This window comes from Wasmannia auropunctata, unplaced genomic scaffold (genome assembly GCF_000956235.1).
Source record: "Wasmannia auropunctata unplaced genomic scaffold, wasmannia.A_1.0 LD336049.1, whole genome shotgun sequence".
Classification (NCBI taxonomy): domain Eukaryota; kingdom Metazoa; phylum Arthropoda; class Insecta; order Hymenoptera; family Formicidae; genus Wasmannia; species Wasmannia auropunctata.
This window is the reverse complement of record NW_012026841.1, coordinates 218,040-232,880: the sequence shown is the minus strand read 5'-3', so window position 1 is coordinate 232,880 and position 14,841 is coordinate 218,040. Positions and strand designations below refer to the sequence as shown.

At 40.8% G+C, this 14,841-nt stretch overlaps 1 protein-coding gene and 1 long non-coding RNA gene across 6 annotated transcripts in view; one reads left to right on the top strand and one right to left on the bottom strand.

The window, feature by feature from the left end:
• Positions 1 to 14,841, top strand: part of LOC105451589 (protein FAM107B) — a 36,506-nt gene that overhangs the window by 17,045 nt on the left and 4,620 nt on the right. For 2 of the 5 annotated variants that reach the window (XM_011692141.1, XM_011692143.1), the window contains exon 2: positions 5,483 to 5,537. In XM_011692141.1, coding sequence (XP_011690443.1) covers positions 5,483 to 5,537 — 55 coding nt within the window. Of the gene's footprint in view, positions 1 to 5,072; positions 5,538 to 14,593; positions 14,808 to 14,841 lie in introns of those variants that run through there. The other 3 variants (XM_011692140.1, XM_011692138.1, XM_011692142.1) reach the window with 2 other exon arrangements.
• Positions 5,367 to 6,499, bottom strand: LOC105451588. The gene is made up of 3 exons (XR_974597.1): positions 5,981 to 6,499; positions 5,495 to 5,798; positions 5,367 to 5,436 (listed from the first exon to the last, which is right to left on the bottom strand). It is a non-coding gene; the product is annotated as an uncharacterized LOC105451588 (long non-coding RNA).

Below are 14,841 nucleotides of genomic sequence, written 5' to 3'. Positions count from 1 at the left end.
GTGGGGAAGCGACTTTAGACTGTAAGAATTACAAGTCGCTTCGTCACGACCGCTGCGTAGCGCGTCGTATGATGCCAATTATATCCACAGCTCGAGAGAGAGATACGAACTTTAAAAACAAGCTATTCTGATTATTATGAGTTACGTAAAACAGAAATAAACGAGATTTACGAGCTTCTCTGGAACGCTCTCGCGTCCGTTGAGTCGCGAGATTTCAGTCAGTCTCGGACAGACAGCGGAGACGCGGGTCTATCAGACTTCGATCTCAAACGTCTTTTTTTTTATTAATGATTCTCGAAGTAAAATAACGCCGAAATAACGTCCGCTTAGAAAATCGATGGAGGAAATAAAATCTGTTTTACGATCTGAAATTGCCTCAATTTCCATTCGCGTATTTTTATAGTCGAGCAAATCTGCTCCGAATTTTCCGCGGAATTCAGCATGTACTCGCGCGGAAAGAAAAGAAGGAGAAGCCGCGGCGTCCCCGTGTGGCATTTTATATATTCCGCACGTTAAAGCTTGAAATAAAAGAGGAAAAATATTCATGGGCGAAAGTATCTTTCCGAGCGATCTATGTATACGAAACGAAAACTAGGTGCATGCTCTTCTGGGGTCGCGATGAAAAGATATCCTCGCGGCCCCCGCGGTTTCCTTCGCCTCGGTAACTGGACGGTCGGTGGAAATAAATCCGCGGGATGCGCGCGGACAATTATCGCTCTGTGCGCCGAAGAGAAAATGCGCGCTCTTATGTGTGCGCCGGGTGTTTGAACGTTAAATTGGCCGTTTCGGGGACGGCATCCGATAAAACGGAGGCAAGAGGCCACGAGACGCGAGAAGACCGCGCCGTTGGAGGCAAATAACTGCGTTGCCGGGATAATCTTCGCGTATAGGAGCGTAACTTTCAGAAACGCGGCGGTCAGTCTTGAAAAAAAGCGGAGAAAACTCGCTTGGACTTGGCATCGTAAAAAATGCCTTTAGGTGAGATTGTTGTGGCCGCATTCACGGCCACGTGTATGCAAATGCGTTTTTCTTCAGCCCATTGTTGTACGTTGTTACGCGCTTCTCATCGAGCAAAACAAGCCGATGCGTCGTTACGATGGAATGCATATATAATTCGTATACATATAGATGAACGACTCGCTGCGCGGAGAAAACGCGCGTACGTTATGAAGATGTCAATCTTTGCTTACGAGTAAGCTGTGAGTAAAATATCGGCGTGATGCAATAATCGTGTGTAGTCAATTATCTAAATTTTTCGCATAAAAATTTGCAGCTATCGATTGATAAATGAATCAATTATTAAAGTTACAGTGACAAATGTAGAAAATATCTTTTTTTTAATGTCTTAAATAATTTATATGAATATTACAAAATAAAAAAAAATACTTTAATAACACCAATAACTATTTTTTACTAATTTTATATTGTTTAAAATCATTAACGGGATTAAGGTTTTAAATTCAGCTCTTCGCGAGCATGTTTTATATCGCAACTAACGTATACACAAAAAATACGATAGATCAATATATGTCAATTTTCTCACATTCGTTAACGAGAAATTCTCTATCTCTTTTCCTCTTCTCGAATTGTTTTAATAATCATATCTTTCCCGCACCGCAAAGCGGGGCCGCTCGCCCCCCCAAACAATTCGGTCAGCTGGTCTTTGTGTTTTTTTTTCCCCCCCGCCGCGATGCAAATGCGAGTAGATTGAGTAACCACCGCCGACAATTGCCGCACCCTCCCCGTCCCTTTTGCGTGTCGTGCGAGAAATATTAATACCTTCCACTTCCTTCCGGGGAACACCCGGCACGCGGGGGAACGGCCGGGTCCCCCTTCGGCACACCGAATCCGAAACTCGTTTTACGTAGCCGCGTGCGTAAACGTAAACGTCGCCGCGGTCTAAACAACGTGTACACCGTCGCCGTCGACAGCCGCGAGGGCGAAAACCCAAACAACACTTTTTTGAGCGCGTGCGGTCGAACGCGCGCGTGCGAGAGGGTATACAATTAGCGGGCTGTACACTCCTCTCTCGCCGCGCGCGGGCGAATTACATACAATACTCGGTGGATGGATGCTCCGCGAAATTGCTTACGGTCTATATACGGTGGTAAGGTGGTTTCGTTTGGAGCGCGGAGAGGAGAAACGTCGAACTGTGTGCAAATCGCCGACGCAAGGCTGATTTTCCACCGACTCTCGCGACGGGCGCAGCCGCTTCTTTCAGTCGCGTCTCCGTATCTAAAACATCTTCGTCGGGCGACCCGATTTACTTTTGTCGCAGCTTTCGCAAATTAAATTTCGTGATTTTCATGGAGCCCTCTCTCACCGCGATAACGCAGGAGATATCTATCGTGGCGGTCGCACCGTAAGTAACTATCGCTAGATAATCAATAGATCCAGTTGTAATTTACATAGCTCATTGTTTTAATCCACAAATAATTATAGCCTCTTTAGGAATGAGTTTTTAAAGAGAATAGTGATTTAATCCTTTCTTCGTTCGCGCGCGTATTTTATTTTATTTAAATTAATTAAACGAAGAAGGAAAGAGTGAAAAGATTTAGGAATATTGTAGTTAATATTGCTTATTTCTTCTCTTTTCCGTTAGCAATATTAGAAAAATTAAAAGAACTTCAACGTAAACATATATGCGAACGTCCCTGAGTAAGTTGAAGCGAGATGGGAGAAATAGTGCGAAATCATGTTTCTTTTTTCTGTCGCATTAAAAGCGACACGTGTGCTCTTTTATAATTCTGTTGTCCTGTTATCTCCGTGCACCTCGACTTTGTATTATCAGTATTAGTTTCAGCAGCTTTGCATATGAATGACGAAAAAAATGACGTTCTATAAGATTTGCAATGTACGCCATTTCTCACGTTCCTTATTCAAATTCATATCGTATTTTCGATCTTCCAATGAGTCAGACTCTGCTGACAAATGTCTGCTTTAAACAATTTATAAATCGTGACAGAATTCTATTTGTAATTCTATATACATGCGAGCTTGTAAGACGAGAAACATCGAAGAGTTAGAATATATGCGTATATAAAATATGGGACATATGAAAATGTGAATAGAATTCTATCTTGAATTCTCGCATAAATCATATAGATATGCCTGAAGTGATTTTAAATACACGCTTAATATGAATAAGAAATCTTGAATTATACACTGGAATAAGTGAACGTCGTTCATATTAATATATCGCCATGCATATGGATATAAAATTATTATTTTAAATGCTTCTTAAAGAAAAGATTATGACGGTGAACGCTGCATGTGCTCATTATTTTTTTTTTCCACTCGCGCGTGGCATTTGAAGAAGCATTATCAGCGGTCGGAATCAAGGGCGGAAGCTGTTAAGCGATAACTATATGGTCCTTCAGCTTCGGTCGTTCAGGCATCATCGTAAATTGACGTCGAAGTTTTCATTCGGACAGTGACCGAGAGTGGAGATGCCTCTTTCGCAGGACCCGGTAATCAACATTTTTTTTTTTATAACCAGTTATACGAAATCGAAACTGCTTCCGACCACGAATAAATTTCGCACCGACAGGTCTTTCTGTCTGCTTAAGCTAAAAAATATTCTCTTTAATCTTTGAAGGGCCGCAAGCCTTTTTTTTTTAATTACAAAAATTTCGCTCTAAAATATCTTTAATATATAATCAGATGCAAAATGTGATGTTAATTTCGAGACGTTATATAACGTCTCACGGCATTTTAAAGAATACATCTGAAGACACGCGATAAAGACTTACGATTTTTTCAAAGTGCGTTAAACAGCTTAGCAATTTCTCTCTCTTTTATAAATAAATTTTTTTATAAAGATAGTTTCGATTCTTTCACGATGTCTGTGATTTATGTGTCAGCCGGTGAGAGAGATTTTCTTCGTTATTTCTCTGTCGTGTTGCAAGACCCGCATAAAACTCGGAAAGGATCTTCTCGTGCGGATAGCGGAAACAAATTGCGCGTTTAGGGATTAGAACGGCTTTCCCAGGATTGTGTGTGTCTCGCGTTACATTCGCAACGACGACGGATGACTAATTTCATGTCATTAGCATATATGCTTGATGGTTGATCTTAGCGCGATTAACATGCGTTTCCCATGCGTGCAATGATACTTGATTTTCGTCATGTTTATATATTTCCTAGCGATTATGACGGGATCGCCTGCGTGTAGCGGTGAACGCCGTCTGCATCCCGGATGGAAAACCGCGTTGCAATTACCAGTCATCAGTCTCTGAGATACAGCGGCCGGAAGCGGCGGCGGCGGCTTTATCCGATTTTACACCCGAGTCCGTGGAAACCGTTTCGCAAGAGAACCGGCGGTCGCGATCGCGATTGTAAATTGAATTCCGTTGGCGTGGCGGCCAAGTAAGAGTGATATCTCAGTGAAATCATCGATGACGATGACGACAGAAAGCCGCGATGCGGCGACGCCCGCCCGCGCGAATACGGGGGGGGGGGGCTTTCGATTCCTCCTCGCCTCTTCAGTGAGGCAGACGCGAAAGTGGCCGTTTCGTTGACCACTCGTTCCGAGAAAAGCGGGCCAAACGTGCATCAGAAATTAATTGATTAGAATATAACATGATTCTTTAATATGAGTCATTTAATACATCGAGAGAAAAATATTGGAATAACCATAATTTAACTATAATGAATTATAATGAATTTCGGGGACAACTATAAAATTATAATTTAATCATGCAAATTATAGCTACTTTAATGCATTATAGTTATACATTATGATTGATATTATTATTTTTTAGTTATTATTATAATATAAATAGTAAGCAAATGTTAAGAAAATAGACAAAAAAGTTATAATTGCAGCTTACTATAATTGCAGTTGCATTTACTACATAAAAATATTTATTTCATTTGTCATATATATATCTTGATATTTTATTATATTTATTAATATTTGAAAATATTGTAATTTATAGTAAAATTTTTTTATATTTAATAAAACTATACATATAAGGTTATTATTGCTAACATTTTAGTAATAATAACTATAAAAATAGTGCTTCTCTAACCATAATTTTTTTACCATGCAATTATAGTAACAAAACAAAATATTTTTCTCTTAATGTACAAATTAATTATATAGATAATTTAATGTGTAAATTAATAATACCGAAAGGGCGGAATTTCTTTTATGACACATCATTGAATTCATTTCAAGAATAAATTGATAACTTAGAGACTGCGGTAGCTACAGAAGAGGAATGTGAAAATTGAATGGACAGCTATAATAATTTCAAGAATTAGACTTTAGATAGAGACGCCGATGAAATTACAAGCTCGTCGGTCTAATCCGTTAATTAGACTTATTAGACCGTAGTAGTTTGTCATCGGTTTTTTTTTAAGTGAAAAACCTTGTATGAATAGACCAGCTTGGTGTTCAGTGTTGGATGCTTGGAATCTTTCGTATGTTAACTGTAATCATAAGCCGCCGTTAATCAAGTCCACGTATGTGTTTCAGGTGATTACTAACGGTCTCAAGTGCGACTCGGACGACGTCGACGGTTTGACAAACGGTGAGTCACTCGAAGTTATAACGTTGTCTCTTTTCTCTCTCTCTCTCTCTCTCTCCCCGCCTCTTCTTTTTTGTCTTCTTCCTCATTCATTCCTTCGTAAAGAGACGCAATCAACGATGACGACCGCACGATATTAGGTTCATTCGATGCGCTCAGCGGTACCTTAGTTTCATTGACGAAATCCCATCGCATAAAGGAGCCGTCAATGAGACGATTCAGGGCTGTACGAAAGTTTTTTGACCTTTCCCTTCAATCCTTAGTCTTTATTAATAAAGAAATACTGTGTTGTTATCGTTACTACCAATTAACCTAAAATATCTTTATTCGTCAAGAATTTTTATTAAATAATTATTGCATAATCGTTGAGAATTAATCGCTTGGATTAGAAATTGAACGTGTGTAAAAGTGAATCAACTATCTTCAACTTATTTGCTAATATGTACCTGATAATTTCTTTTCTATAATGAAGAAGCCTTTAGGAAGAAATTTAAGTTATGAATAATGAAGTTAAGCAATGAAGTTTCGTCTTCAGATTTTGTTTCAGATTGATTTTATTTAATTACTTAGCCATTACGCGATGACTTTCACAATTTAACACGCCTAGTTCACCGACTCTATGTAGACTGTTTTTACGTCAGTATTAAGTACTTCGTGAAACTAACGTTTCTCTCTCTCTCTCTCTTTCTATCTCTCTTTCTTATAGTGGCATACGAAATGCATGGACTGCAAAGAACGCGCGATTTTATTTTAAAGGAGAAACGTGACGGTCGTATATTGCTCGTTATCGTTCTAATTGGATCCTAATGTTCGCGGGACGATTTTGCACTCCTGATGGAAATTTATAACTCCCGGTTTTTACAACTCCGGCTATAATTTACAGTGCGGTTTTCCCCTCGTAAATCAAACGCGCCACGTATCGGCGTTTTTATTACCGCTTATACGACACGCGTGTATCTAATTGCGCTGTATGTTTTCAAAAAATCACAGCTATTTTCAACGATAATCACTCCGGAGTACGTACTCGTAGGCTTAATAACTCGATTCTTACAGTTCAAAGAAGGATTACTCTTACCAAAAATATTTATTTCTTTTCATATTTTAATATAATTATAATTCAATTTTAATTTATTTGATTTCAAATCAAATTTCTATTTTCCCCCAGAATTAAATACTGCAGCTGCGTTCTTTTACTTTGTACGATAATGAGCGGTTAGAAACAAATCAAAGATTTAAAAAATATTACAAATATTAAAACTCGAATCTCAAAAAAATTTATGTCGCATCTATTTGTCTCTATAAGATTATCGCGTGAAAAGAAAGTGTTAAGTGTATTAAGTGTTTCTATATCTTTGTTTTATATTTCATAACTTATAACATCCATCGGTCTTTTATAATGCCGATATTATAAATTTAAATAAACGTTATAATATTTCATCTTTTTATAATCAAAGAATATTATTTTCCAAAAAATTACCTATTAAGCTTTTCGAAAAATGTCTCTTCATTTGTAACCTGCACTGCTCCAGAAGTCGCAAAGTCAAAATGTGTCAAAGACAGACGCGCGCTAATCTGTCTACAAATTGCCCTGTCGTACTTCTAAACTCCTGAGATTATTTAGGGCAACACAGAGCTCGACAGGGGAGGTAGCTCGCGCTTTATAAATAGCACAGCGGATTTCCCGGATAAGTATAACGTATACAACGGAGGCGGAGGGTTTCATTGACGTGCGGCTCTTGGGGACGCCGCGAAGGAGAAAGCGTGTTTTTCTCCTCGTGACGTAACTACTCGTCGTCCTCGGCGAGGTTGCGACGGCCCTGACTTTGCCCCTTCGGTTCACCAGTCATCCCCGGGTGCGAGCGAACGAGCGCCGCACCGTAGCGCAGCGCAACGTAGGACGCTCGGCGCGGCGACGCACGATGATCCTGGCCCGCATTTTCTCACGCTACTTCAGCTGCTCCTTGCCGGCGCGGTGCAATGATCTCCCTTCCGCGGCCGCACATCTGCCTGAAAATTACGCCCCGAGCCGGCTTACGCGCGTAAGCGCGTCTCTCATCTCCCTTCCCTTGCCTCGCCTCTCCTCGTACACGAGTCGTTAATTCGAGATCCGCCGCGTCATCCTCGCGCAGGAGACGCTCACCCCCTTGCACCCCCCTCCCCCCCGGGTCCTTGAATCTCCGGCCCCGAGATTAATCCCTTCGGACACGCTTCGTCCGAAGTTCGAGGATGACCCCGGCCCGGCCGCACCGTATAATTTTCTCTTATCGCACACTACCGACCAACTTCAATTTAATTTTCGAGGTAATATAAATCGCATAAATAAAATTAATTCTCTCCAATTTGAAGATTGGAATAAACAACAAAATGTTATTCCCCTTATTATTTAATTCCTCGTTATTAAATTTGAGATTCAGTCGCTAAGACTGCAGTGCAACTTTCGACGTTAATGATCGAGGGACGAAGGAAACGTGGCGTTCGTTTTAAATTACACGGAGGCCGATAGCGATGTCTCGTGGATATTATTTAAAGATAGTGATTACAGAGAGAGAAACTCCTGCATTATTTCATTTCATAACAAACGCTGCTTTTGTTTAGATATTTATTTCTATACCTTCCACTCGTCGGAATCTTTTTGCGAACGATTATTGTGTCAACTTTAAAGTGCCAACCGCTGTCGATTGCATTAATTAGCGACGCTTTTATTGTTGCGGGCTCGCGTTTTCCTAACGGAGCTTTTTATTTAAACATGGAAATCAATTGCGTGTATAGCGACGATGAAGTTAGGTAAGCTCGACCGGTGAAAGTAGGAAGGAGGAAGAGGATAGGGATGCACGAAACGGGGATAACGCGCGGGTCCGTATCGCGTCGCGGATTATTAGATCATTATGTCATCTTTGATTTAGTGCGCGGCCGGGCCACGTAAGGCTCGTCCGAGAGTGTAAGCGACCGCGATCGCTGCGATGGGTGTAATAATCTTTCTCTTTCCACCGCGGGATTCAAGGATAAGCCGTATAATTATCGGTTGCGATGCGCGATACGCGGATAGTTTCGTAATTAGATTTTAATTGTTAATGAATAATTAGCAATTATACCGTAACCGCGATTACGGCCTTAATTGTTACGACTTCGAGCCGCCTGCGCGGTTTCTCTCTCTCTCGCTCTCTCTCTCTCTTGATAGTTTTAGAGGCGCCTCGAAATATACGCGATTAAACGAGCTCCGTTTAACGAGTGGATCTAATTCTTTTTTTTTGTAATAAGCTAATATAAAATCTAGTTTAATGGCTTCGCAACGTCGTTTATCATCTCGCATCTTCCATACTTATCATTGCATTATTTTTCCTCGCAAGTTTTTTTACGCTCTAAATTTCGATAAGTAATTCGCGGTTAAATAACAGAATCGTTATCGTTTATCTGCTCAAATTGGGGACTTATGGCGAGGAGCTTTAATAAACGACAAATATAAATCAAATTATCTACAGCAAATGGTAAACAGCATTGAGAGATGGGAAATTTCTTTTTAAGACCAAATCGATACCATGTTCGCGAAGCCTGACGCTAATACGATTAGAATCGACAGAGATACGCGGAATAAAATTTTATAGCCTCGCCTCGATAGTCCTTTATAGCTTCGTAAATTTCCCGATGGTTAGCATTAAATTTCCGAGATCGCCGCGCCTCCCGAGATCGAAAGTGAGAGTTACGGTTTTTTGCTTATCGAGAGATCGAGGAAAGTGTCGTTGTGCGAGGGATTATTTCGCGGCTGCAGTAAACTTTCGATTCTGGATCTCGCAAACGCCCGTCATTATCCCGCGCACGCCCGTTTCCTTCGCGCGTCGAGACGTAAGTACGTCTCGCTTCGGGGGGTGAGCGGCGCGCGGCGCGGCCACGTTACGGTACCGCCCGCGCCGCGCCAACCCGCGCCGCGAGGCTGTAAAACACGCTCCGCTCCGCACGCGATTAACGACGCGTCGCGCCTCGCCGGACGTCCCGGGCGCGAAATTCACTTTCCGCTCGTAAAATCCAACAATCCGGATCCGGTCCGGATGATCCTCTCTCGTCGTCGTCCGTCGTCGCCGATGACGACGAGGGCCGCCCACGTTGTGACTGTCGTGAGAGCGCGTTACTGACGGCCCGCTTACGAGCCGCCAGATCGTTGAGAACGTAATGGAACTTGTGAATCAGAAAAGCCGCGCTCGGCCTTCCCGTAAAGTGTTCTCTCCTCGGAAGAGAAATTTTATTGGTTGTCGTAAAAAAAACGATATAATTTCCTGGCAAATGTCTGCGCTTTGACCGGAATAGTCTCCTCGAGTTTTTAAGTCATCACGGCGCATTCGCCGGAACATAAATAACTGGGACGTTCGACGATTATCTGCGATTCTGACGTCTTACGAGCTTTTGGATTTTTTCCCACCGAAATTGTACTGTCTTCGTTCTCTGTAGGATCATCGTATTTCCATGTTTCTGCATCCCCGAAATCTGCGGAAACCGAGGCCCTTGAGATTTTGCTCTGAGCCCTCCCGAAGATCCGCGGATCTTCCGATCGTATCCTCTTTATGTCTTACTGTAATTCTACTATAAAATGTATAAATTTACGTGTTTATAGGCGTCCCTGTTACAGAAAAAAAAGAAATAAAACGACTCTTGGATTCCCAAAAATGTCAAGGATAGAGATATCAATCGTTATCATTTATCGTTTGGTAAAGCTACGCAGATTAGGGATTTTAGATAAATCCTGATAATTTATCAAAAATCTTATTAATCTTATTAATTTGTGATTGCAACACGCGTTGTGTAACGTCATTCAATCGAGTCGAAACGTAATCGCGCGTGCAGTAACGGAAAGAATTACATCACCGTGCGACTTAATATATACGCGCGGCGCCGATCGAAATTCAATAATTTCCGTCGAAGTGCAACAAGGTGGTAAACATGACACGTGCGCTCTTATATAATCCTGTTATCCTGTTACCCGCGTGCACTTTCCTCGGCTTTGCATTGTCAGTCTCTTTTCAGCTCCGCGTATGAATGGCAATAAAAGAACGACAAATAATGTATGCCAGGTCTTTCAAGACTTTACTCTCAAGGCATTCGATCGTGTCTCGTGAGTCTTCGAGATTTTGCTTATAATATTTATCAAAAATCCAGACTTGAGGATATATATTAATAATATTAATTTTAATTTATTTCAACTGCGCGTTTTAATGAATAATAAATTGACCACTTAATATTAATAGGCGTATTGCGATGAATATTGATGTATGTATTTAATCGCGTGATATATAGATAATATCGTTATCCTCAAATTACATAAATAATTAATATATTGTGTCTGATTTTTTCTACTCGCCGGTATTTTTCAAGAAAATTTTGTCGGTGGTTTAAATAAAGAGAAGTTTTCGTGTTAACTATAAATTTTATTTACGATCGTATAAGTCAATGTGGAGATTTTCACTTCTAAAGCCATGCCGTTGTGCATCCTCTCGTGGGGCCCGATACTTCCGATGCTGTATAAGTATTGAGCTAACTTACATGGCAATTCAATTTCTTGCAAATCGGCACCAGTGGTATTTGTATTTCCCATGTGACGGCTGACGATGCACAACGGCGCGCGAGCAGACGATCGCGTAACGGGCTTCCAATTGTCATGCATAACGTCATCTTTCTATGCATCATGCATCGATGAACCTAAGCTGAACGTTATTCGATGAAAATATGCGAATACCTGGCAGAATCGGAGAACCGAATTAAATAGAAAACAAATGAACGTACGTTTAGTTCAATTTTTGCGTCGCTGCGGCGCGTGTTGTGGAATAGTTAATCAATTTTTTGTTAGTGAAGTAAATTATACCGTGCGCCTTCTGGCGGAAACGCGATGTGTTTCAACCTACATTTTACAAAAGTGCTGCGAAATAAAAACACTCGTCGCGCGTTTCTTGTCGAATCAAAAGCTTGTCGTATCATCGCTATAACTATTGGCGTAAACACGACGAAATATCGCGGCAATTATATACGAAATAATTAGTAATCACCGTGAAAGTCCGTGCACACAGAGCGTGCGTTTGAATATCTTCTAGCTCGTGCTCGAGAAAGATCAAAAAGTGAGATATACTTTCCGTCATTCATCGTTCAATGATTACGCGCGCTCGTATGTCTAATTTTCGAGTACTCGCTTATCTCGGTGCTGCGCACTTATCTACACTAATGACGCGTTACTGTATATGTGCACATATACAGTAATGCGCGTATATACATGTATATACGCGCGTTACGCCAAGGCTTATCTCGTGGCTTTCAAAAATTCGGATCAATGCACCGTCGCGGCGAGTCAATGACTCCGCGAATAAACAAACAGAGCAGGCGCACCCGTGTGTGAATGTTATAAAGAAATGTCTTTCCTGACTGAATACCTAATTTTTTTGTTTTCAAGCGCAAACAGCGTTTTCTCCGCCACACGGAAAGAACGATTTTGTTGAAAGATCTAAAAATTTTGTCAAAAACAGATCTGAAAATAATTTTTTGTTGAATCATCAAAATAATTTGTTGTAATGTTAAAACTGATAAGCGATGCTATAAAACATTTTGATATTCTAGCAATCACTTTGACTTTCGCACAAAATTATTTTGAATATTAAACAAAAATTATTTTCAGATCTGGATTCAGTAAAATTGTTCTTTCCGTGCACGCGCGTAGAATTTTTCGTCACGAGTCTTTTCGTCAGATTCGCGAGAAGAGACACTCCTAACGATAAAATTTAATACGGTTTAATACGGGTGTTTTTTTGACGTTTGCAATTTGAGGTCACTTAAATTAAATATCCGTGACCTCTTCCTGTCACCGGATTTCCATAAAATCGCGTATGGAGTCCGCGCGATGCACGCGAACGAAACACTCGCTCACTTTCGCGGCCTCGTTTCGCGACTCGATCGAACATTTCATCGGGCGGGCTCGAAATGAATTCGCTCGTTTTTTTCCGTGGTGTACGAATGTGACGTGAGAAGCATATCGACGATGTTTCGCACCTGCGATTTTCACGAGAAATTTCCGAGGTAAATCGCGAACCTCCAATTAGCTATGTTCGCACATATTCCCGCCAATCTTCGCATATATGTATAAAAAGTTAATGGTATTTCATTTATACGTAAATATTATAACGCTCTAATAATTTACGTATGAATATCATATCGCTAATAATATAATATTATATTATAGAGCATAATTCAATATTACAGCGCTAATAATCTTGCTCTGCTAACTAATGTTAATAATAACCTCGTTCTCGCCAATATTAACGAATGAGATTCGAAAATCGATTCAAATACGTGGATTGAATGACATCATTTTATACTTTATAGCTTTTCAACTCGACTGGTGATTTTGCAACGTTATCTGGACGGGCACGCGGAAATGACATGCTGTATCAATCAAACCGGTAGGACCGTGGTATCTTGAATAAACGATGATAAGCAACGGGACGACAAATGTACATATATCCAGCAATGCGCCGTCGATATTCCGGGATTGTTGCCGGAACGCGGGGCGCGAGAGAGCCTCCCGAGCGGCGCGTACCGAGGAAAATCGCGACGCGAAACATGTCCGACGATTCTTACAGCGTGAAGCTGCGATTTCGAAACGGTACGATTTTTATCTGCAGAGACGCGTTGCGTCGTCCTCCCCGGCGAAGGGAACGGAAGTAGAACGAACACTCTCGGACACGCAAGACGAGCGTCGCGGTAAATGTCCTTGTAATCGTTTCTCCAATCCTTTTCTTAATTATAAATTCTAATTCGCGTCCTCCTTTATTCGTCGAGTCAGCGATCGATATTCGTCGAATATCGGAAATCATCGTTAATCGGCCTGCTTTAAGGCAGACTTAAGACTTTTAAGAAAATTGGCCAATCATGGAAAAAATTTTGAGACGAAGAACGATTTTGTTGAAAGGTCTAAAAATTTTACTGAATACAGATCTGAAAATTATTTCTTGTTGAACCATTAAAGAATTTTGTTTGAATGTTAAAAATGGTAAGCATTGCTATAAAACGTTGTGATATTCTAGCAATTACTTTGACTTTCTCCACAAAATTATTTTGATTATTGAACAAAAATTATTTTCAGATCTGGATCCAGCAAAATTGCTCTTTCCGCTAATCGATCGTTCATCTCACGCGAGAAAAATAATCGATTGTGATTGGTCAATTTTTTAAAGTAATCTCTCATTAAATCTTAAGGCGATGCTGGAAGGTCGCCGTATTTAGTGATATTTGTACGAGGTCCATAAAGCAGTCTGCTCAATTTCATGACAACATTTGATTAATATGAAAATTCTACAGTTTATATGTGCAAATTGAAAGTATGGCACCCTGCGGACAACAATAAAGAACAACACTGAATTGTTAGAACTAAGATAAAAGCCTATAAAAAAAGTTATTCACTTTTAAAGATTTCATGCAGATTTTATCGACCTCGTACAAATATCACTAAATATGGCGACCTTCCAGCATCGCCTTAAGTCTCAAGTCTCATTGTGTAAACGCCGCTTAAGGCAGCTTTGTTAAGGCAGTCTTTCTTTTTTATCTGTATCGACATTTCCGCGCGACCGTCAAGTTGTCTGATCGTTAGCCAATCGTTAATGATCTTAAGTAGAGTACTCAAGTAGCCTAAGCGACTCGTCGTGTTACTCGTGTGTGCTTTCGAATGTAGAACCCAAACGAAGGAGGGTTAAAACGCTCGACCCGATTCAATCGCAAAACGGAATCGCACCGTTTTGTTTCACCTTGAGCCGCGCGACCGTTCCATTCGCGCGGCTCACTGATCCCATTAACGCGGCTCCCATATCCGCGAAGCCCTACGCAAAAATACGTAGAACTTCTCTCTTTGATACGTCTCATATATGTGACTGAGTGAAGTGCGTCTCACAGTCGCGACATCACGACGATATGTGCGAGCAGGGCAGCTCGGTCAGAGCGAGGATAGCGTTGTTGGAGGGTGAATACTTATCAGACACAGGTTGCGTTGTCGCCAGTCTTGGAAGTGATCGTGTTTGCATCAGTCGAGTCGTTATTCTGTCGAAAAGAAAAAATAATTCACAGAGTATCGCTTCACTTAACCGGATAGATCATCGGAAAAATCTTTGCCTTCCGTCTTATATCTCTCAATTATTCCGAATAAAAATATATTCTTTCATTAAAATTTCGTAATGAAACAGTTTAATTAACGCTGCAATTTTGTAATGAGGCTGAAAAGCGGAGTGAACGAAATTATTCAACTTCATGCACGTAATTATCGTTACAAACAAAACATTTAAACGGT